Source organism: Siphateles boraxobius, unplaced genomic scaffold, assembly GCF_051911475.1.
Source record: "Siphateles boraxobius isolate OS27281-9 unplaced genomic scaffold, OSU_SipBor_1 55, whole genome shotgun sequence".
NCBI classification, from domain to species: domain Eukaryota; kingdom Metazoa; phylum Chordata; class Actinopteri; order Cypriniformes; family Leuciscidae; genus Siphateles; species Siphateles boraxobius.
The window spans coordinates 7270001-7293767 of NW_027509181.1; the positions used below are offsets into that span (position 1 = coordinate 7270001).

At 36.2% G+C, this 23767-nt stretch overlaps 2 protein-coding genes across 3 annotated transcripts in view; both read left to right on the forward strand.

Annotated features, from left to right (window-relative positions):
- The window catches only part of smarcd2 (SWI/SNF related BAF chromatin remodeling complex subunit D2), a 13981-nt gene extending 2357 nt beyond the window's left edge, over positions 1-11624 (forward strand). Inside the window, exons 3-14 of one of the 2 annotated variants that reach the window (XR_013195586.1) lie at positions 2255-2297; positions 2386-2508; positions 2895-3014; positions 3645-3740; positions 3885-3986; positions 7641-7802; positions 8710-8807; positions 9241-9376; positions 9478-9600; positions 9708-9809; positions 9934-11135; positions 11344-11624. Coding sequence is in view for 1 of the 2 variants with exons in the window: in XM_077205946.1 (XP_077062061.1) it covers positions 2255-2297; positions 2386-2508; positions 2895-3014; positions 3645-3740; positions 3885-3986; positions 7641-7802; positions 8710-8807; positions 9241-9376; positions 9478-9600; positions 9708-9809; positions 9934-9987 (1159 nt within the window). In the remaining variant the exon portion in view is untranslated. Of the gene's footprint in view, positions 1-2254; positions 2298-2385; positions 2509-2894; positions 3015-3644; positions 3741-3884; positions 3987-7640; positions 7803-8709; positions 8808-9240; positions 9377-9477; positions 9601-9707; positions 9810-9933 lie in introns of both variants that reach the window. The other variant, XM_077205946.1, reaches the window with a different exon arrangement.
- Positions 11625-12956: 1332 nt separating this feature from the next.
- psmc5 (proteasome 26S subunit, ATPase 5) lies at positions 12957-23767 on the forward strand. Its single transcript, XM_077205947.1, has 12 exons — positions 12957-13105; positions 13808-13879; positions 14419-14488; positions 14614-14711; positions 14798-14854; positions 16447-16677; positions 16796-16922; positions 21951-22141; positions 22613-22711; positions 23197-23307; positions 23400-23486; positions 23616-23767. The coding sequence occupies exons 1-12, from the start codon at positions 13073-13075 to the stop codon at positions 23667-23669; spliced, it is 1230 nt and encodes a 409-aa protein (XP_077062062.1). The 5' UTR covers positions 12957-13072; the 3' UTR covers positions 23670-23767.

The window sequence follows — 23767 nt, forward strand, 5'->3', positions numbered from 1 at the left end:
TGTTAGTTTTATGTAAAAAATGTGTTATTAAATGTTGAAATGAACAGTAAACAATTCTTTTATTAACTTTAGTTAATGTTTCAAATGGACTTTTTTTGTAAAATATCTTAAAGTCTTTAATCTTTAAATATCTACACAAAAGCCATAGCATTGAAATTAAATGCATGTATAATATATGTATACTTTCACACTTTATTCGCCTCTATTTTAATCATATTATCCCTTAAAACTCAACTTTAAACACCAAAATTACATTTATTTTTTCTTGAAAAATATTTCTTCATGCCTTAAAATGGCTTAAATGTAACTCTACACCCTTGTCTCATTTAGTATATGCGGTTCTATGAATATGCAAATTAGCCCCACCTCCACTCACTCACACCAGCTCAGAGATCCACTCGTTAACAACATATTGACGTGATTCGTTACAAGGTAGAGGTAGTTTGTGATGTCAGAAAAGCACCAGTGATTTCAAACCGTGTTTTTGAGAATATCTTTGGTTCACTGCAGTTTTAAGGAGAAAATACTTAGCAATGGTGTTGACATGAATTTGCACATGGTTTGTCTTAAAACATGAGAAATGAAAACAATAGGACAGTCCACACTGCAACTATAAAGATAATGGCACAGAGAAACGATATCATTGGAATATCGTTTCTCAACTAACTAGTATCGTTTATCATTCAGAACGTTTTTTCTTTCCAGCTTATGAACGATAAAAAAGATTGACAACCAATCAGAATCCATTCTGCTTTGAGCTCGAGCATTTAAATTGGCAGATGACAAAACTGCAGCACATGCTTAAATAGAATATCGTCTGCTGTTGTTGATGCTAATATGGTTATCTTTATAGTTATCGTTCTTGGTGTGAACGGGCCTTAATACTTTAAATGATGCATGTAGTTGAGGAGAGGTATGCTATTACTAATACAAGCAGATGATTCTTTTTGGTTTTGAATGATAAAACAGGTGAAAAATCCCACAGATGTAAGGTGTGGTCACATTTACCGTTGCTCTGCGAAATTTTGCAGGCAAAATCCAGTCATTTCAGTAGAAATCCATGCAATCAGAAGTTTTGAGGAAGGGCGAAAGAATTCCAACAGAAAAATACTTAATTTGAAAACGACTTCAATGTGAGTGGTGCTTCATGCATCGCTGCATATTTATGCATAAGAGACTCCTTATGAATCACATTCCTCTTTTATCTTGTTTATTGTTGTGTTATAAGCAGGCCCAACTGGAATTGTTGAAATTTTAGAAGAAAAAAAAGCCCTTTTTTTTTCTCTCTTTTTTTGGGGGCAGAATGGATTTAGGGTGTGTTCACACTTGTAGTTCATTTCGCTTGGTAAGTTTGGTCCGTACCAAAAAAAGAGTAGTCCTGGACCCGGTCCGCTTAGTGTTCACATTGGCATTTTTTCAACACTGAACCTAAATATACCGAACCTAAAGGCATAGGGATATGTTCACAACCTGATTGGTCGGCTTTTATGAAAACAATGCTGTGTGCTGGACTAAATGCACTCGTTTTATGTGCGTAACCTACATGGTATTTTGACCAGCTGAGAACTCATGAAGAGCTTATAAAATCTGCTAAGGAGCAATAACAGCTGCAGAAATCCCTCCGTTACACACAAAGAAAGATCTGTTGCGAGGAGACGCGATTCTGATGCCTGTTCCGAACTGTAATGGGCAACATCGCGACTATGATGAGAAAAAATAGGCATGACATCATGTCCCATTTTTGGTTTGTTTACATTTGGTGCGTTCAAATATCAGTCAAACTGCACCAGAGTTTGTTTGGAAGTAAACCGAGACCAATCTTTAGACCAAGACCGCTCTGGTCTGCGTGTTTGGTGTGCGCCAGGGTTCGGTGGCAGCGTTCACACTTATCAAATGAACCGCACTAACAGAGCAATCACACCAGGATTCGTTTAATCAAACCAAACATGTGTGAACACACCCTTAAAACTCTCTTATTTATAGCTGATATTTTTATAAAAATATTTCTGCTGTTAAAGTAATTCGGCATTTGAGCTCGATCAGGACAGATTCATAATTTTCAAATGTGTATTCAAAATAATGATTGTTTCACTGTAAAATTTATGAAGAAAAAGTTATGTTTGTTTGAGGATAATTATATGGCTTACACTTTAGATATCCAGTGCTTTAAACTTTGCACTCTGTAATTGAAATAATATTTGAACATATGTTTGTGTTGAGTCATGTTCCTTACACATCTGCTCTACATTTTCAGGGTGAAGAGGCGTAAGATGGCTGACAAAGTGCTCCCACAGAGGGTGAGTTTAACCAGAATAGTCTAAATCTTTTCTTTTCTTTTTTGTGATGCTGAAGTGCATAGTTTCTCATGATTTTGGTTTTCCTCAGATCAGGGATCTGGTCCCAGAGTCTCAGGCTTACATGGACCTTCTGGCCTTTGAGAGAAAGCTGGACCAGACCATTGCACGCAAACGCATGGAGATACAGGAGGCCATCAAAAAGCCGATCACGGTAGATGTAGTAGACTGGAGTAGCAATTCAGAGATGAATTCTTAGTTTAGCTAAGTTTAAGGAAAGCTCACACATTTACTCACCCTCATGTCATATCCAAACCTGTGTGACAAAAGAAGATATTTTAAATAATGCTGGTAACCAACCTGTTTTGGTGACCTTCCATTGCTCAAAATATCTTATTTTGTGTTCCACAGATGAAAGAACAGGTTTGAAACGGCATCAAGGCGAGTAAATGATGACAGAATTTTAATTTTTTGGGTGAACTAACCCTTTTTGCTTTAGCTTTGGAATTCACTGGCTACTAGACTTTTTTTTTCTCTATGCCAATATGAAGAAATTAACCAAATTTTTTTATCTCAATGCGCTTTGTTCTACTCGTCCAGCAAAAACGCAAACTGAGGATCTACATTTCTAACACCTACACACCTGGCAAGCCAGAGGGAGAGGAGGCTGAAAAAGTTTCATCCTGGGAACTTCGAGTGGAAGGCAAACTCCTGGAGGATGTATGTAATGATTTTTACTATGCGTTCACTTGTTGGCACATATGTGAACTCCAGGCAAGTTTGAGCGATCACGCAGTGGAGTCCATTTACAGTGTTTCATGACAAGTAACGGCTCTAGATACAATCTGACTTTGTTGCCCCATCCTAAATTCTTTTTTATTTGGCAGTCTTGAGTCTCTTGGTCTGTTGGCCAGCTTAACTTCACTGGCTCATGTCCTCAGCTCACTCCTTCAAACCAGATGTGCTCTAAGCTGTTCCATGTTCCCAGACTTTCAAGAAAGGGAATTGAAACTTTAGTCCATTTTTTGAAATTAGTCCGTAAACGTCTAAGCATGTATTTGCCAGCTAAAGACCTCTGGTTGTGCTGCTGCCACATGAAAAGAGGAAATTATTATTTTTCTTTACTTTCTTCTGCCTGAGTTGTTATAAGTTGTGTGGTACTGCAAGGGAGGGACAGGCAAGGCATTGCGCAAACACATGCTGGCGCAATAGCTGTGTGAGCTGCTTCTAAAAAAAATCCCTCCAGTGCGGTCAGCTCCAAACAATGGAGTATCAATCAATGGCATGAACACATTTTGTATTCTCTCTCCCCTTTTCCCTACTTCTTTCTCTCTTTCTAACTCTTCTTAGCCTGGGAAACAGAAACGAAAGTTTTCATCCTTCTTTAAAAGCCTGGTCATTGAACTGGACAAAGAACTTTATGGCCCAGACAACCACTTGGTGGAGGTATGACATTATAGTGTTATTATAAAAATAATAATGTAAAGAATAAATCTATTTAAATAATGATGACCTCATCAAACACAGGTACTCTCTTGCAGTAAATCCAGTCATTACATCTGTAGTCATATCTTTTTATGTGTGTCTTAGTGGCACAGAATGCCCACAACTCAGGAGACTGATGGATTTCAGGTGAAGAGACCAGGAGATGTGAATGTGAAATGTACTCTCCTTCTCATGCTTGACCACCAGGTATCAAATACACATCTCACAAACACATGCAATACCGGTCAGAAGTTTGGAATAATTACGATTTTTAAATGTTTTTGAAAGAAGTCTCTTACGCTCACCAAGGTTGTTTTTATTTGATGAAAACTACAGTAAAACAATAATATTGTGTGTGAAATATTTTTTACAATTTAAAGGAAGTGTTTTCTATTTTAATATATTTAAAAATTTAATTTCATTCTGTAATGGAAAAGCTGAGTCTTCAGCAGCCATTACTTGAGTCTTTAGCATCACATGATCCTTCAGAAATCATTTTTTATCAGTTTTATCAGTTATTATTGGTCCTCAATTATTAATAATGGCTCTTATTATCAAAACAATATTGAAAAGTTTTTGTTGCTTAATATTTTTGTGGCAATTATTTTGTGGAATTTATTTATATAAAATATAAATCTTTTGTAACATATGTCTTTACTGTCACTTTACTTTACACTTCACTTTTTTTATTATTGTACTTGCCTTTTTGAATGGTAATACATTACAGTTCCTACTCACACAAAAATTAAGCAGCAACTGTTCAACATTGATAATAATAAGAAAATATTCTTAAGGAGCAGATCAGCATATTATAATGATTTCTGAAGGATCGTGTGACTGAAGACTAGAGTAATGATGCTGAACATTTCAGCTTTGCATTACAGGAGTATGTTACATTTTGAAATATATTCAAATAGAATACTGTTCACTGTATTTCTTATCAAATAATTGCAGCCTTAGTTAAAGGACAAGTTCGGTATTTTACACTTAAAGCCCTGTTTTAAGATCGTTTCTGATGAAATAGAATGGTTAAGATTGAAATTTGGACAAATGCTGCTGTCCCGAGAATTTTCGGATTCTGTGTTAGCACCCCCCACCTCCACAATGGTTTCATAGGGGCACTGGAATAATCATTCATAAAATGCATTAAACTTTAGTTTACAAAGACGTGAAACTCACCGAGTGGTCTGTGATGTTCACTGATATGCTCACACAAAAATCGCTGCAAAAGATGCTTTCCAACAGGTGTTTTACCATTCGTTGTAAAACTGTGGACCTATTTCTCCAAACGCCTCACAACCGGACATTGATCCGTTGAGAGCTTGAATAATAGACACTCCAGCCCAGTTGGTGGCGATAATGCACCTTTGCCAATGTTTGGATAGCGTAGCCTACGATACCGCGACTGCATAAGACTACAGAAAGAATACACACAACCCCATTTCCGTTTCTGGCGGCGGAGTAATACGGTACCTCACAGAACATCCAATACAAGGCAATGGAGTTGGACAAAAACTACGATAAAACCTGTTGGAAAGCGTCTTTTGCAGCGATTTTTGTGTAAGCATATCAGTGAACACCCCAGACCACTCGGTGAGTTTCACATCTTTGTAAACTAAAGTTTAATGCGTTTTATGAATGATTCTTCCAGTGCCCCTATGAAACCATTGTGGAGGTGGGGGGTGCTAACACAGAAACCGAAAATTCTCGGGACAGCAGCATTTGTCCAAATTTCAAACTTTGAAATGCTTTAAGTGTAAAATACCAAACTTGTCCTTTAACATTTTAATTAATTAATTAATCCAAACTTTTGATTGGTTGTGTATACATTATGTATTTTTTTAAAGTCAGTTTTCATTAATTTACATCACATTATCATTGAAGGGGTGGTAAAACACGATTTCACTTTTCTAACTTTAGTTAGTGTGAAATGTTGCTGTTTGAGCATAAACAACATCTGCAAAGTTACAATGCTCAAAGTTCAAAGCAAACGGAGATATTTGCTTTTAAAGAAATCAATTTCTAAGGACTACAGCAAACGGCCGGTAGGGACTACACGACATTCCTCCAGGGTTGCTGACAACACTAACCCCAATATTTACATAAACCCCTCCGAGGAGAATACAAAATAAGGGGGGCAAGGCCATTTTATATTGCTTTGGAGAAGAGTTGTTGTGGTATGGTAGGCTGGAGTGTTGTTGCCATAATGCCTCCGAAACGCTGTTATTTTCATCCGGATTGCAGGTCCACTTGGTTCAGCCTTCCTAGGGACGAGGGAGTTAGAGATCACTGGCTAACATTTATTTTTAACTCGGTCCCTCATAATTATTACCCAAATCTCGCTCTCTGTGCTGCACATTTTACGGAGGAAAGCTTCCACAATCTTGGCGAGTTCAATGCAGGATTCGCACAACGGCTTGTCCTGAGAGATGGAGCAGTTCCAACTTTAAGAACAGAAGCTGTTGTTTACGGGCCACAACCTTTAAGTATGATTTATTTTTCATCGATGTGTTTTCCTGTAATAGTTCGTATTGTTAATTGTACGTTGTAGCAAGGAAGTAAACAAATGCCAACGCTGTTTGGCTCTGCAAACCAGTTTGCTAAATGCTCATTCATACTTAACGTTATCCGACAAACACCTAACGTTACAAACTTTATTTTATCTCAACCATACATGTAGGAGGGTCTGGAACCTCCATCATTCGTTTTACAACCTAAACAGTAATGTAAGACAATGAGTATATACTGTACAATTAACCTATGTTCATCTTTTAAATATGAAAAAAGGATTATACATAACTATAAACACACTATGCATAATTTTGATACTAGCTTATTACACCACCTTCTGTATTTCTTTGCAACAGATGTTTTCCACCTCAGTTGGCATTTTTGCACAGTTACTACATACACCTAATAAAATAATATATATTTTTAATAAAAAATGTTCTTGAATACACTTTTGTGAATAGACAAACACTTGTTACTGTTATAAATTAAACATCAACTATAATAATTAGTACAACATAACAGCGTATAAGACAACAACAACTACAAAAAACAAACCATTCTGAGACGTCGTTTAACAGCCGTTCTTGAACAGGTTCTGCTCGGTCATCTTCACTAACATTCTCTGGGTCCGATTCAGGCTCAAATTAGTATGGTTTAATTGATGCCATTGTTTATAATACACCAAACCACAAACTACCGGTAAAGGTACGGGGCGTGGCGTTTCTGAAAAACGTGCACTAGGCAGTTAGCGAATTACAACACACTGGGCCAGCTAACCAATCTGAGCCCATTGCGTATTTTTAAGGGACTGGCTTCATAGAACCTGGAAACCATCAGACTGTTTTTACAAGACAGAGCAGTGTAGAATAAAGGTAAAATATATGAAAAATAATGCTTTTTTTTTTTTTAAACGAAGCATAAACACATGTTAAAGTGCACCCCACAAACACAATCAAGCCTTCGAAAAAATGTGTTTTACCACCCCTTTAAACAGAATTTTGTTGTGAATCATGCTACTACCACTTGCTAGTCAGAAGCAGGTGACGGTTAGATACGCCCATGAATACAAGATGCGTAATCTTTTTTTTTTTTTTTGCATTTTCCCTTAAGAGATAGAATGAATGAATATACATTTTTAACTTACATTTTTTCAATTGTGAAGTTTGTTTTGTCTACTTTTAGGAGAACACTAGCATATAGCCTCAAAGCTCACAGACATGGACTAAAAGACAAAAAACTAAAGGGGTTTTCAAAAGAAAATAAAACTTCAGTCTATTCATGTCATAAGTTTGTTTGTTACAGAGTAAATGGTTGTCGTTAATGATTGTCTCCTCCTTGTACTTGACTCAGCCCCCGCAGTATAAGCTGGATCCACGTCTGGCTCGACTGTTGGGAGTCCACACTCAGACCAGAGCCAGTATAATGCAAGCCTTGTGGCTCTACATCAAAAACAACAAGCTGCAAGACTGCCATGAGAAAGAGTACATTAACTGCAACCGATACTTCAGACAGGTACACAAAAAGTTTTGCACTCCTAGCACGAAATTACCCCTAGCCTGTTCTCACAATTCTTTAATATCCAGGTTCCAACAAACCACTTACGCTTAGAAAGCTTTTTTAAATTTTTACCCTTTTTAATTATAAGTGAATTGTCAAAGTTTTTTTCATAACTAATAGGTTTTATGCAGCCCCCTACAGAAGCTGAATCTAAAACACATTAGAACAGAAAAAAATACAGAAACCCTGGTATCTACGCATTGCATTTGACAGTGTCTGCCACAACCTAAGTCAAGTATACAATTGCCTCTGAGCCATTGTTATTACTGGCACAGCTGTGCACTTTTTCACATCCTATCTAAGTGAGAGATAGCAAATTGTCTTTTTTCCAGAGAATGAAATTTTCCAATGCTCCTGACCTATCAACAGAGGCGTCCCCAGGGTTCGGTTCTTGGCCCAATTCTCAAGTCTATATGCTTTTACTAAATCTTAATTATTTTACTTGGTTGCAGTTCACCCTGTTAAGCTGATGACACTCAAATCTGCATTAGCTCCCGTGTTACTTCCTTCCTTCCTCTCAATGTCAGATATCTTTTCAAACTGCCCATGTATACAAAGAAGGAGAGACCCAAGCCAAATGTAAAGACTTGATTGTAATAGAGACTTGTTTGGGCACACCTTGCAATGCCCCTGTCAGCCATTCAGAAGACCTTAGCAACTTTATAGAAACACCCTGCACTGTGGCAGGGAGCTTTGCACAGGGAAGGTCGACTCTCATTGTCTTTAGAATTTAGTTTAGTACTTGATCTGAGATATATTGTATAGCATGCTTTGTGCAAAGACAACTATGGGATAGGTGCTTGACCATGAACTCATTGGTTTAGACTGAGTCTTGTGTCATTGAACTGCTGTAATCCTGCAGATTTTTGGATGCCCCAGGATGAGATTTTCGGATATTCCCATGAAGCTCGCCGGCCTCCTTCAGCACCCTGACCCCATCGTCATCAATCATAACATCAGGTGTGGTCTTATGGTTTCTGGTTTCTATATATATATATATATATATAGATTTTTTTGTTTACTCTCTTTTTTTTAATTCTTTTTAATACAAAATATATATATATATATATATATATATATATATATATATATATATATATATATATATATATATATATAACCGAACAAACCAAAGTTTGATCACACTAATTTTTCTGAATATAGCTTGCACCTACTAATGAAATATATTTATTTTAAGTTGGTGAGTTTGAGGGAAAGAATACATTTGAATACATTTAATGACTATTGTAAAATCTTAAATGTGGAAAATTGTATTAACAGTTTAGATTACCGGTATTTGTTGTTGTCTGAATGTAGTTGTCTATTATTATTAGTATTGGTATGGTTATTGATTTTGACCAAATGCTGCTTTATTGCTGTATTATTTTGGCAGTGTGGATCCCAATGATCAGAAAAAGACTGCATGCTTTGATATCGATGTTGAGGTGGACGACCCTTTGAAGGCTCAGATGACCAGCTTCCTGTCATCCACAACTAATCAGCAGGAGATTGCTACCCTGGAGATGAAGGTGTGTGTGCAAGGACGTAAATGACACCTCGTGTAAATTATTCTCCACTCATTATAAGGTAAAGAGGCTATTTTTAACCAAACATTTACATTCTCCATAAGATCCATGAGACTATTGAATCCATCAATCAGTTGAAAACCCAGAGGGACTTCATGCTCAGCTTTAGTAACAACCCGCAGGATTTCATCCAGGACTGGCTCAAATCTCAGAGCCGAGACCTCAAGGTATACTCAGAGAGTGCACCATGATTTGGATTTCCCTCATTGGATTTAGTCATTCTGATATTTTTTTTCCATCCTTCATTTATGATGTTTTGTCTTGGTTTACGCAGTTAATGACGGACACTGTGGGTAATCCAGAGGAGGAGAGGAGAACTGAGTTTTATCACTCAAACTGGGTTACAGAAGCTGTTGGACGCTACATATTTTCAAAGGTGAGCGCTTAGTATTTATTTACATTACAAAACACATCAGATACTATAGTATCTATAATACTATAAATAAATTATATCTGGGTTTTGTTATGGGGTTTTTTTTGTGTGTTTTTTTTTTTTTCAGGTCCAGCAGAGGAGACAAGAATTGGAACAGGTACTAGGAATCCGACTCACTTAAGAAGATTCAGACTCCAGATCCAGTCATCCATGGAATCCATAAAAAAGCCCATAGAGGCACTTCATATAGAAGTTTTGGGTGCTGGTATTGTTTGGTATATTGCACTGTCATAAACTTCTTCTCAGTTGCAGCATTTGCAGACTGTACCATAGCAAACATCTGGTCACATCAAATTTCAAATGCTGTTACATTAACTGGAACTCTTCATTGTGTATCTCTCTTTTTGAATTCAATCTCTGATTTTGTTTTATATATTCTGAAAATGTAATGTGAAAATAAGTCATTCAGTTCATTTTTTTCATGATCCAGTTTTTTGACATATACATCTTTACTTTTATAATATCCTGTTAAATAGGGCTCTTTTTGTATATTTTACAGTAAGATATACAGTACTGTAGCTAATTGGCTAAAACCCCTATAGGTGACAGATGCAACACAGCTTCTTGTTGTTCATCCTTTTTATGTTTATAGTTAATTAATGACCATAGTTAATTAATTAATTAGGAATTGCCAAACTTGGTCTACATTCGCCATTTTGTTACTGAAATGTTTGAATTCTGACCGCAAAGACTTCTGTTTTCACAAATTAATTGCACAATTTTGAGTCAGAATGCAGTTACTTGTAATTAGGTTGACTAGTAATGAAAATGCAATGTTTTTCTTCTTTCAATATTGTGGATTTTTCCATTTGGTCTCTCAGGAAAATATGTGCTGCACTGCGTTCAAGAGCCATCTTTTTGTGTTTCCACCCCCAACGAGAACTCCAGCACATTTGGTTGTCCAGCTGGTTTAGTTCAGTATAGACTTTCTATCTTCATCTAGTTAATGTTTACTTTTCTTTTTTTTCTTTTTTTGCCAGTTCATGTTCTTATTTAGTGTTCAAAAGTCTCCTGAAGTGGTAGAGACCGTACTGCAGTGACTGAATTTGTGAACGATGGTGTGCTAACCATCAGCATGTTCTTTGTTTTCAGGTATTCAAAGCCATATTTTTAGAGTAGATTAGTTCAACGTGTACTTCTACATTCCAAACATCTGATGGAAATTTTCTGTTTAAGTGGGTTTTAATACGTGATCATTCATATTGGTGGTGTTGTCATTTGTGGCAAGTATTGACAGCAAGTTGAATTTTCAATTTAGGAATATAACAGGTTCGACATCTGTGGCATGCTGCTGATTACCACAGAAAATCATTTTTTGACTTTCCAGTTTATAAAAGTGGTTATAAAGTTTATAAAGTGGTTAAAAAAAGCAAAACGAAATTCTCATTCAGTTTATAAAGTGTTTTAAAAAACAAAATGAAATTCTCTCTGAGAGACGAGTTGAAACGATTTTGTTATAATTGACAGCATGCCACAGATGTTGTCGATAGAGCTGAACTGAATGTTTCTTTCGGTGGTTTCTTTTTGTTTATAGCTGAGTTATTCAGACAGTATTAATGCTGATCTGAAATGCCACAAGCTCTTGTACTTTTTATTCACTTGTGAGTGGATTAAGCCCTTTTTGTGCAAGTGCCAACTAAGTTCTTACAACGCAAGTTCTGTTTTATATTTTTGTATCAATCAAATGCTTATCTTTTGTACTTTTTTACTGGGAAATTGGAATATTTTAAACAATAAAGTTCTTTCCATAAAGGGGAATTCACATGTGACTGAGCACAATATAAATGTGTTATAATCAAAAATACTAACCCATGTCTGGAAAAAAGACATTTTGTGTTTAATCAACCTTGATGGAATATTAAATGTTATCATTAGATTAAATATTTGCAGAAGTAAGAAAATCAGATATGTTGGTCTGTCTACTAGAGGGTAGATTGTTTGTTAGACAAAGCCAAACACCAGTCATGTTGATGCATGTAGCCTAGTGTCTGTTGTCCTGGTTAGTCTGGTAATACCGGTTTTCATTACAGTTTTTTACAATAGCTAGGACCCATTACTCAATACGTGGGTCACTTTTTTCAAAACTTTTCACAGTTCTCCAAATCAACTTTGGCACAGCAGTTAATTTCACGTCCAAAATCCACTTAATCTACCAAAACACGTCATACATGTCTCAAATCTACTCATTCTTCCATAACACTAGCAAAAGTTTTCACCTAACAAACACTTTGTCACTCATAAAACTAACTTAAAAAAAAAACTAACAAAAAGCAGCATTATACAATTCTCTTGTAATATTTTTTAACAAAACAAGAATGACACTCTACATATAATGCACTGTAGGCCTATACATTACATAGTCCATGTTTATATTACATTACTGTACAAAATTATTCGTAAGTTTACCCTTTTGTATAAATGGTAATGAATTGAAAGACTAGCCTAATACTTGGGTAGGTGTTCAGCTACACCTAATTTTTTGATAGTATTTATTTTTTTAGATTCAGAATATATTTCAATATTGTATTAAATGTAGCAAATTCCTGTCTTAATCATTTTGGTTTTATGTGTTAGGTTTTTAACTTAAGTTTTTAACTTAACCATTTTGAAAAGAGTTTGTAAGCATGTGCAAACTGACCTGTAGACTGTATATAATGTTGGTGGAGTTCGTGTAATTTATTCATGTAATTTGAAAGATGTGGTAATTTCATGCATTTTGTCCCAAAGCCATGATTATCCACAGTTTAGCCCAGACTGGTGTTGTGCTCTCTGTGTCAAGAGTTTTGAAAAAGTGGCCTAAATATCGAGAAATGTGTCCTAATGATTTTAAAAAATCATTTCGAAAATGGCACACCTGTCCTACAGACTTGTAGAGTTCCCTTTTTCGCTACTGTTTTGGGGCTGGTAAACTACTTTTGTAGCTACAAAGAATGATGGAAACTAGGGATGAGACGATTTCAGCAAACATACTGTACAAAAGCAAGAGCAATTATAGGTTCAACTTCGAACAGTCATATTATTCACCAAAGCTGTTACAAACAATGCAAAAGGTATAAGGTATAAATAAGGCCGGGTTACATTTTTCTTTCCACACCGTTACCGTGGTTTCTCCAGCCTGTCGGTGGCGCCAGAGATCGCCTCCTTAATTCTGAATCTTGCCCGAGGAAATCAAAACGGAAAAACGCCGCTGACGAACGGAAGTTTGTATGTTCAAGATGGCGTTGGACGGGATTGACCAAGTAAGTGTTATTTATGTGTTAAATCTTCTAATATGAACAGTATGGTTAGCTGTTGGTGAGTATCACATATTTTATAGATGTATCTGAATCTGCTGTAACTGTAGTGTTTAAAAATATAAGTTGAAATGGCTGAATTTAACGCGTCAGCTCCGAATGAAGCCCAGTTTGCTGTCTCATTGTCACTGACTGGAACTGATCATAACATGATGTATTACATGACAAATAATGAATGTTTCGTTTTTACTTGCAAAATCACTGATAATAACAACAGAGGTCTTTCATGCCTAATAATAAAATAATAAATCTCGATTTTAGGCTACTAACGAAATATCATATCTTTGATCAATTTTGAAATCATAACGTGAGAAATTTCTTATTATTCTTCATAACATGGTAATGTATAGTTTCAAGAAAACCTCACGAATCATCACTTTAATCCACCTGACACTATTAACTTACAGTCGCCTTTCTTCGCCTTTGTCGCCATTGGCTTTTGGCTTGCTTAGTTGGGGACATTTAATTTTATATTTAACACTATTATTACAACATTATTTTCCTGTTAACTCTGAAAAGCTGCTTTGAAACAATCTGTATTGTAAGAAGTGCTATATAAATAAAGGTGACTTTACTTGACCACTACCTGACCATTAATAACCTGACTGTATGTGTTATTGATATTATTGTTAATAATAATTGTTGCAGATGGACATTGAGGAGAGTAAAGGAGGCTCTGGTCTCCGACAGTATTACCTGTCTAAAATCGAGGAGCTTCAGGTGAGAATAGCCATGAAATGTTGTAGTTTGGCTGACACACAATTTATTCTGTAGATATTAAGAACCATTGTCAAAAAAGTTTTTTTTTCTGATTACTTGAAATTTTTATATTAAATATTTTTTTTACATGTATTTTAAATGCAATTGAACATTTTATGCCAAACTAAAATACACTTTAATGTCATTTCTATTGAAACTTGTGTGTAATGTATTTAAATATATTTGTAATTACACATTTGTAATGATGAAGTTCCAATTTACAACACTTAAAATATATTAACTCTAAATGCAATATCAAGATACATACTACAGTTAAAATTATAATCTAGTACTTTTACTTGTGCTTTAGTGTGCAAGTCCGCACATCAAAATAATACTTAAGTACACTTTAATTGCTTTTTATTTTGTTAATATTATGTTATCTGCAAGTTAATTTTTTTACAAATATACTCCACTACAAGTGCACATTCAATACAATCAAGTGCACTTCTTTTTCACAAAGGTAAGTTGTGTCTAAATGTGCTTGTTTCTTTACTCAGTTAACAGTGAATGATAAAAGCCAAAATCTCAGACGTCTGCAGGCTCAAAGGAACGAGTTAAATGCCAAGGGTAAAGCTATTTCAACCGACTTTATGAATGTCATTTTTGGTTTTCATGTGCATATGCCTAATAGCTTATGCTATAAATATCATTAGTATGACATGACAGGATTTGTTTTGCTCTGTCTCCTATAGTGCGCCTCCTGCGTGAGGAGCTTCAGTTACTGCAGGAGCAGGGCTCTTATGTTGGAGAGGTGGTGAGAGCCATGGACAAGAAGAAAGTGCTGGTCAAGGTTTGACAACCATTATTTTCTGCTTTTCTCATGAGCACGATCAGTGCTGAGATTGTTTATTCATGTATGTTTATGCTTTTTTTTAGGTGCATCCTGAAGGAAAGTTTGTGGTGGATGTGGATAAGAACATTGATATAAATGATGTAAGTGTTTTGTCTGGGTTTTACAAAGGCTGAACTTTCCATCATGACTGTTCTCATTTGTGAAATGTATTTTTACAATTCATCAGAATTATTGCACTTTCACATAAGAGCAATTCAAGAGAACATAAACCGCACAGGGTTTATTTTACCTCATAAAGTTACCTAGTTTATATCATATGCATCAACACACCTCTACATTATAAAAGCTGGTAAAATGTCAAAAAGCTTCTCTCAGAAGGTTAGGCTAGTTATTAATTCCAATAATTCTGAATTATGTTAATATTTTTCTATTCAAACAAAAAAAACTTTGCACTGTGGCACAGAGGTTAAGTGCATTTATTCAGCAACCACAATTGAGATTTATGTTTGGAACAACATCTACTTTGACCCGCCCTCAAACATTGTAGTTGTAGCTGAGCTCTGGAAGATTTTGGTTCATGTTGTCAACGCGTCGAGAAGACTCTATTTTCAGCACTGCAATTTCACTTTCCATGCACTTCAAAAGGATGAAGACTTACGCTGGAATTGATACGGAAATACAGACAGCATTGTTATTATTCATATCAAGTGCTGAGGGAGCCTCCGGTGCTGAAATTCAGATTTAGTAATATAGACGTTTCGTTTCTGACACACGCAGTGAGTAGTAGACCAATCACAACAGACTGGGCCAATCAGAGCAGAGTAGGCTCTTGGAAAGGAGGGGTTTAGAGAGACTGAAACTTAGAGCAAACTGTTCAGACTGTTTGAGAAATGAGGTGATGCTGCCGGGTTTATTATGAGAATTAAATTAATATGAGAATTTTTTGACCTCGGATACATGTAAATCTATTGTAGGAGACCTCAAAAACAAAATTAGGAACCTTTTTTAATAGCATAATTGGGGCACTTTAAAATAACTGTTTTCTATTTGAATATATTTTAATTATTTATTATATATTAAATATTGTAGCATCATTACTCCAGCCTTCAGTGTCACATGATTCTTCAGAAATCATTCTGATATGCTGATTTGGTGCTCAAGAAACATCTCTTATTATTGTTGTTGAAAACAGTTCTGCTGCTTAATATTTTTTTAACTTAAGTGTACATATTTGTTGTATTTTCAGATCCTCAGTGCTATTTTTATTTTTTTTGCACTGCAGAGAGATTGTGTTTGTGTGATTGCCCGGTTGAGAAAACTAAGTTAAGCTCTGGGCAGAAAATGCATCCAATTAAGAGAAAAGCTCTAATTGGAGGGTTTAAACTCTTGGCATCTGGCAACCCCAAGCAAGAAAATGTCATATAGAGAAATAAAAGTTATCAGGATAACTAAACAGCGGACAATTATGCTTGCTTAATTGTAAGAAGCTGAAATCGTGATGACGATGAAGTGCCAGTCAATCAGCCCTAGGCTTTAAAGTCATGAATGATACCTCAGAACTTGAGGTGTACTACCACTTTTTCTAACTGATCCGCAATATGGTATTCATCATGTGGGTCATTAAACAGAAAAAAAGAAAATATAAAAAATCTGACTGATTACTGATTTGTATTAACTAGTGAACTTGTTTTATATTAACGTTTATAGGATACTAATTTTTTATATCCACCAGGTAACTCCAAATTGCCGTGTAGCGCTTCGTAATGACAGTTACACGCTTCACAAAATCCTGCCAAACAAAGTGGACCCACTCGTCTCGCTGATGATGGTGGAAAAAGTGCCAGATTCGACGTACGAGATGATCGGAGGGCTGGACAAACAAATTAAAGAGATCAAGGAAGTGATTGAGCTTCCAGTCAAGCACCCAGAATTGTTTGAGGCTCTAGGAATTGCACAGCCTAAGGCAAGTGATAGCATAACACATTCTTATCAGGTCAAACATGTCATGTAAAAAATGCTACTGGTCTCTTGGGCAGCCCTACCTGCTTCGTATTGTGTAATGTGTGTGTGTTGGTCTGCAGGGTGTGCTGCTGTATGGACCTCCTGGCACAGGAAAGACCCTGTTAGCCCGAGCCGTGGCCCACCACACCGACTGCACCTTCATCAGGGTGTCTGGATCAGAGCTGGTGCAGAAATTCATAGGAGAAGGTGGGTTGGCTTCCAGAAAAATCAAATTAATATTACAAGGCTTGATGGGGGTTGGTTTTTTTTTTTTCAAGAAGGACATGTGATCCTGAGTTGGAAAATTTAGGTTCTCGTTAAAAAAACTCCTCAAACTGAACAAAAATGTATCAAATAATGTGTTTTTCCTTAAAGGGATACAAGGTGACAATACTAGTGATTTAATTTACTAGTATACAAAAAGTACACTAGATTTTTAAATATTCATGCTTCAAGCTGTATTTTAGGGCTGCAACAACTAATCGATAAAATCGATTATAATCGATTATGAAAATCGTTGTCAACGAATGTCATTATCGATTAGTTGGTCTGCTTACGTCACGGGGAGCGTTTACTGGTACGCACACACACGCAAGGTCTCTCTCCCTCAGGCGCTCTGCCGAGCGCGCGCGCTACACGGTTTGGAGCAGTCTCTTATGTCTCGCATGCGCGCTCTTGCTTGCGCGCTCTAGATTTCGGGAGTTTGAAGTAATTCGCGGGCATCAGGGAGCCGCAATCAATATGCGGGAGACTCCCGGGACTTCCGGGATGTCTGTATTTTGTCTCGAGCATCAGGTTGTGCAGTCAGTTCGCTCGCAACGTAAGTGATGGATTAAAATAGCGCTACCGCAGAAATAGGTTAAATTAAAACGGTGTTTACAAAGTGAAGCATTAAATACAAAGGCAGTTAATAACAGCAGCAGTAAAATATAGTTTTTTAGTCACTGTACTCAGTGGTTTTCAGCGAATGCTTGTGCATTAATGCATAATTTCTCCTGTCCTTTACTCAAGCATGTTAGCTTGCTGGGTAACGTTACCTCCATTCCGTTCTCTTTTTATAGCATTTGTCTACTAAGTTTTAATTGTTTTTCAAACGCGATCTACTGCGGCTCTACATTCACACAATTGTTTTCAGTCTTTCTATATTTATTTAATCAATTTATCCTTATATTATATTCTTTTATATATTATATATATTATATATATTATATTCTTTATCCTTATATTCCTTATATATAATTGATTTTAAATAAAAATTAAATGAATTATATATTTTAGATGTTTTTAGTTTGTTTTTAGTTCAGATATTCACATCTGAACAACATGTCAGTGTAAATTTGTTTTAACAAAAATTGTGTTAAAACATAATATGTTGGATATCATTTTTTTAACAATAATCATGTTTGTCAACTTGCCATCAGCAATTATCATTAAAAACAATGCAAATATTGATATTAGTAAAACTCAATGTGTGGCTTTTGCACTTTTTAAAGTACACTTTTACACATAAATACCCTGATTTACGGTTTTATTTAGTTATAATAAAAAAAAAATCTAATTTAATTTCTATCCGATTAATCGATTAATCGAAAAAAATAATCGTCCGATTAATCGATTATCAAAATAATCGTTAGTTGCAGCCCTACTGTATTTAATAATTATGTAAATATTTATAGCCCTACTTTAATCTTTAAAATCTGTGTGTGTGTGTGTATATATATGTATATATGACAACAAACAGTTGAGGGCAGTAATATACTCACTTGTACAACCATCTACAACAAATTACATTATTAACACCATAAAATAAACATTGTCATAATTCATAAACTGTAAATCAATTGTTTGGCATAAATGCACTGTATTCATTAATTGCGAACTGCTCTGAAACTGTTTTTACTTTGGACGTGCAGCGCTCGCATTTATTTAATTAAAGGGCACCTATTATGCAAAATTCATTTTTACATGGCATTTGAACATAAATGTGTGTTGGCAGTGTGTGTACACAGCCACCCTATAATGATAAAAAATACACCCAGTAATTTTTTTTCTTAAATCCCCATAAATCATAAGCACTGTCTCAGATTTGTCTCAGAAACAACCCGTTCTCAGATTTGAGGCAATGTGATGTACTTTTGCACAAGCCCCGCCCACAACTGTTGATTGACACTGCAGTTTTAGCATAGACCCGCCCTAAGTGAGCTGTACACAGTCCGCCATTGTTTCGACACTGGAGCAGCTGTAACGCTAGACAAGAATGTCTTCTAAGCGATTGAGGTGTTTTGTTGTTGGATGTAAGAATGAACATAGCAGTCTTAATTTTCTCTCGTTGTTACTCGAGGATGGATCAGTACCAACTGTTCGTGATCCAGCTTACAGTCTCCGGAGCGATAGGCCTAACGTTAGCCTACTGATCACGGCAGAAATGAAAGTGAGAGCGCGCACTTTGACAGCTCATCGAGTCGTTTTACTGATATAAAGTTTACCAGTTTATTAAGTACCCATTGAAAAGGTGTATATATATTTGTTTACTGTTAGTTGTAATGAGTGTTTTGTGTACTTCGCTGTGTAGGTTGATGATAATGAAAGGGAGAGAGAGTTTATGGATGAGACTTTAATGCGCACTTCTTATACTGTTTATTCAGCTCTTACAGTGATTCTCTGGAGTAAAACTAACACTTCCTTTTGTGTGATGTACAATAAACATCATTGAACTCATCAGCAAGTTATATTTTTGGCCATCATTCGGACACGGTCCGCTACAACAGGCTTGTACTAATAGTGGATAAAAGCAAGATGAAAAATAAGTTATAACCAGTGTTGGGTGGGTTAATCAAAAAAGTAATCCACTACAAATTACTAATTACTACTTCAAAATTGTAATTTGATTACATTACTGATTACTGCATGTAAAAAGTAATCAGATTACTAATTACTTTACTTCCAAGTTACTTTGAAAACCTATTAAAACTACAAGAATACACTACAAAGTGAAACTCAGTTCTTTCCGTAATTTAATATTGCAAAATACAGACATCCCAAGTCTCCTGGAAGTTCCGGGAGTCTCCCGCATGTTGATAGCGGCTCCCTGATGCCCGCAAATTAGTTCAAATCTCCCGGAATCTAGAGCGAGCGAGAAAGAGCGCGCATGCGAGACAGAAGAGAGGGCTGTTTCTCAATATGTTCTTGTGGACTTGTGAAACGTCATCAGTCGCTGCCCAAGTACTGTTCCAATTTAAAGTTCACATCTAGCCAAGTCCAGTTCAAGACCACTGATGTGTTCCTTATCCGCCCCTTTTACCCAGGATGCATCGAGAGGTGACTTTAACTTTGTAGCCTATTAGAGAGCTGACTTATGTTTGACTGAACTATATGCTTTATTTCTAATTGTACAGCTTCTTATACCTTTTAGGCTACTTATACTTTTATACTGGATATTATTGAGCATTAAAACTGACATTTAACAAAAAGAGACAGGGTTGTGTAATTTTATTTTATATATTTTAAAATATATAGAATATTTTTTATATTTATTTTACTATACATTCTCTTCACTGTATGTACATGTATAATAAAATAAAATGACAAGTCTGTCTCTGTTAAATGTCAGTTTTAATGATCAATAATGTTTAATATTTTTAAAATGAAAACAAAAAGAAGCAGGGTTGTGTTTTATATATCGTGTTGTTATAAATATATGCAGTGAAGATAATCAATGTATGCGCACATTTGTGTGGCCATTAGCCTAATATGTTTACGATTTTTTTTTAATGAAAAGAGGCAGAGTTGTGTTTTATAACATATTTTGTTTTATTGTTGACGAAAAGAGGCAGAGTTGTACTTTATACCATATTTCGTTTAATTGTTGCCTGAAATATAGCTACATAAAGAGATAACCGGAGTAGCCAGAGCGTGCTGAGTGACGCGATCAAGAACGCCGCGGTTCCGTTTGCAGAATAACCGGACTCGCGTCCTCTCGTCCTCGGGAGTTCGTTCTCCTGAGTCGAACTTGGCAAGTCTGAACTACCAAGGACGCAAGTCCGAAGTTTGCGTAGGCTACTATTGAGAAACGGCCAGACTGTGCTCCAAACCGTGTAGCGCTGCGTGTGTGTGTGTGTGTGTGTCTGCCTCATGAAGCGCGTTCTCCGGTAATTCATTAAAGCGCATGCTGACGCAGCCGGCCAAACGTGATTAGAAAGGCATTTTACTAAATATTTTTTTCTTAACAGTACATTTGTAACGCAAGTAACTTAATTTTGTTGACATCAGTAACTGTAATCAAATTACATAAATTTAAAATGTAATGAGTTACATTACTGCGTTACCACGAAAAGTAATTAGAATACAGTAAAGCGTTACTTTGTAACGCGTTATACCCAACTCTGGTTATAACCGTAATTAAGCTATACTATGCCTGTTCTATTTTCATACAGCATATATTCTCTGACTCTGTAGGCGTTGTTGTCAGACTCCAGGTCGAAATGAACACCGCTATTGAGAGTTTCTGTTATAATATTATCATTCCTTGAGATGAGATTGTCGTCCTGGCACTGAGCGCGATCTCGTGAGGCTCCGCCCTCCTGGCCGGCTGCAGCTGCTCATTTACATTTAAAGAGATACACACTAAAACGGTGCGTTTTTCTAAGCCCCAAAAAGTGACAATTTAAACATGCTGTAAAAAATTATCTATTGGGTATTTTGAGCTGAAACTTCACATACACACTCTGGGAACATCAGAGACTTATTTTACATCTTGTGAAAAGGTGCATAATTGGTGCCCTTTAAAACATAGTTTTTATTTAAGGTTAATAGTCACATTAGGCTGTATCACGATTTCAAAGTTTTTTTATTACACCATTTAAGATATTTAATACTTTTTATGTATCAAATTTCTTAATATTTTTTTTTTTAAAAACATCTAATTTTAGTTGCAAATGCATGTGACGTGCTCAAAATATCGACCACTGTATGACTTTCTTCTGTTAGATGAATGTTCTCGCTGCTATTTTCCTTATAATAAAAGTATATATTGACCAAGGGCTGTCAAGCTCCAAAAGGAACTAAAACACACACAATTAACCTACAATCAAAACAGTTTAAATGACAAATCTGCTGTATTACAAGTTTTCTGAAGCCATCTGATAGCTCTGAAATAGGAAAATAAAAAAATCAGTCTGATTTCTCAAGCTGGATTGATTGTCCTAATTTGACTCAACATATTCTCTGTGTTGTCAGGAGCTCGTATGGTGCGTGAGCTGTTCGTCATGGCCAGGGAGCATGCGCCCTCTATCATCTTCATGGACGAGATCGACTCCATCGGCTCTTCTCGGCTGGAGGGCGGATCAGGAGGAGACAGTGAAGTGCAGAGAACTATGCTGGAGCTCCTCAACCAGCTGGACGGATTTGAGGCCACCAAGAACATCAAGGTGAGAAGCGAACATCTGTAAACTGTGTGCTGATCCTTAGAGGAAAGGTCTCTGGTTTTTAAAAGCTGATATATCAAACAAATTTGAATACTATTATTATTAGTAGTAATTTTCCAAGACTTACCATACATCTTGTATAGGGATCTATGATTTCCACAATGTGGAAAATGCAGGTGGAATAGCAGAATCCAGTCATAAAAATGGAATTTACAGTATAACGCTGCGTTTGAATGAGTGGTGCGGTTTCATCCACTACATTACTCGTGTCTTTAGCTGCTCACATGCCTGAGTACTAAATACATTTGTTTGCAGCACCACATACTCATTGAACTGCCTTTCCAATTATCACCACCAGGGGTGCTGTGACTAAACTTATACCTATGCCATTGTTATGCTTTGCTCCTGCTGTGTTTTTATCATTTTTCTGTAAGAAAAGTATGAATTTACTAAATATTTTCTTGTTTCCCTCAGGTTATCATGGCAACAAACCGTATTGATATTCTAGACTCTGCGCTTCTTCGACCAGGCCGCATTGACCGGAAGATTGAATTTCCCCCTCCCAATGAAGCGGTAAGCTGGGATTGTTACATATTTTTAAATTTTCTCTATCATCTTGATTAGGGCTGTCACGGTTCCTCGATTAAATTTGAGTACTTGATTTAAAAAAAAAATCCTTGTTTGCAATTTACCGTTTGAGAAATTCCACGAAGGAGAAACCATGAACCGCATTATTAGACCATTTCTAAGGCTGCACGAAATATCAAAACCATTTAAAAAAACATACTACAGCATAGATAATGCTATTGAGAATTCAAAGACTCCGAATCAATTAAATGAATATATGCACTGCGGGTTTAATATATGCGCTTTAATTATTTACATGCATGTAGTTCACGTGCATCTCAGAGCAGCTCCGTTGACAGTAAATGCTGCTCCACATGAACTTTTATCATTTACATGCGTGGAGCGTGTCTGTAATGTTGTGTAATGTATGACTCTATAGTATTGAAGGCATAAATACTAGTAGCCTCATAGCGTTATTTTGTTCTCTGCAGGCCCGTTTGGACATTTTGAAGATCCACTCCCGTAAAATGAACCTGACACGTGGTATTAACCTGCGCAAGATTGCTGAGCTGATGCCAGGGGCATCTGGTGCTGAGGTCAAGGTGAGGTCACAGGATCATTTATGGGCGTCTATGCGGCACTTATTCAGGAGAAGCAGTGCTGAAATCAGTTTTTATTTGTGCTTGTCTGACAGGGTGTCTGCACAGAGGCAGGGATGTATGCCCTGAGAGAGAGGAGAGTCCACGTTACCCAAGAGGATTTTGAAATGGCAGTGGCAAAGGTACTGAAAACATGTTTTTTTCCGATTTGTTTTTTTAGTACAAATAATATTTTAACCTGCCAATCCTAATGTTAGAACCATTTGTTTTCATGGATATCTCTTAATTTATAATTTACTATATTTTCACAGGTGATGCAGAAAGACAGTGAGAAAAACATGTCCATCAAGAAACTCTGGAAGTAAACGTTAGACTCTATAATCTGCAGATTTTTTTTTTTGTCTTGAAGTTTCTTTATTGTCATCACCCAAATGTATAAAAAAATAAATTGTTTCTCACTTAG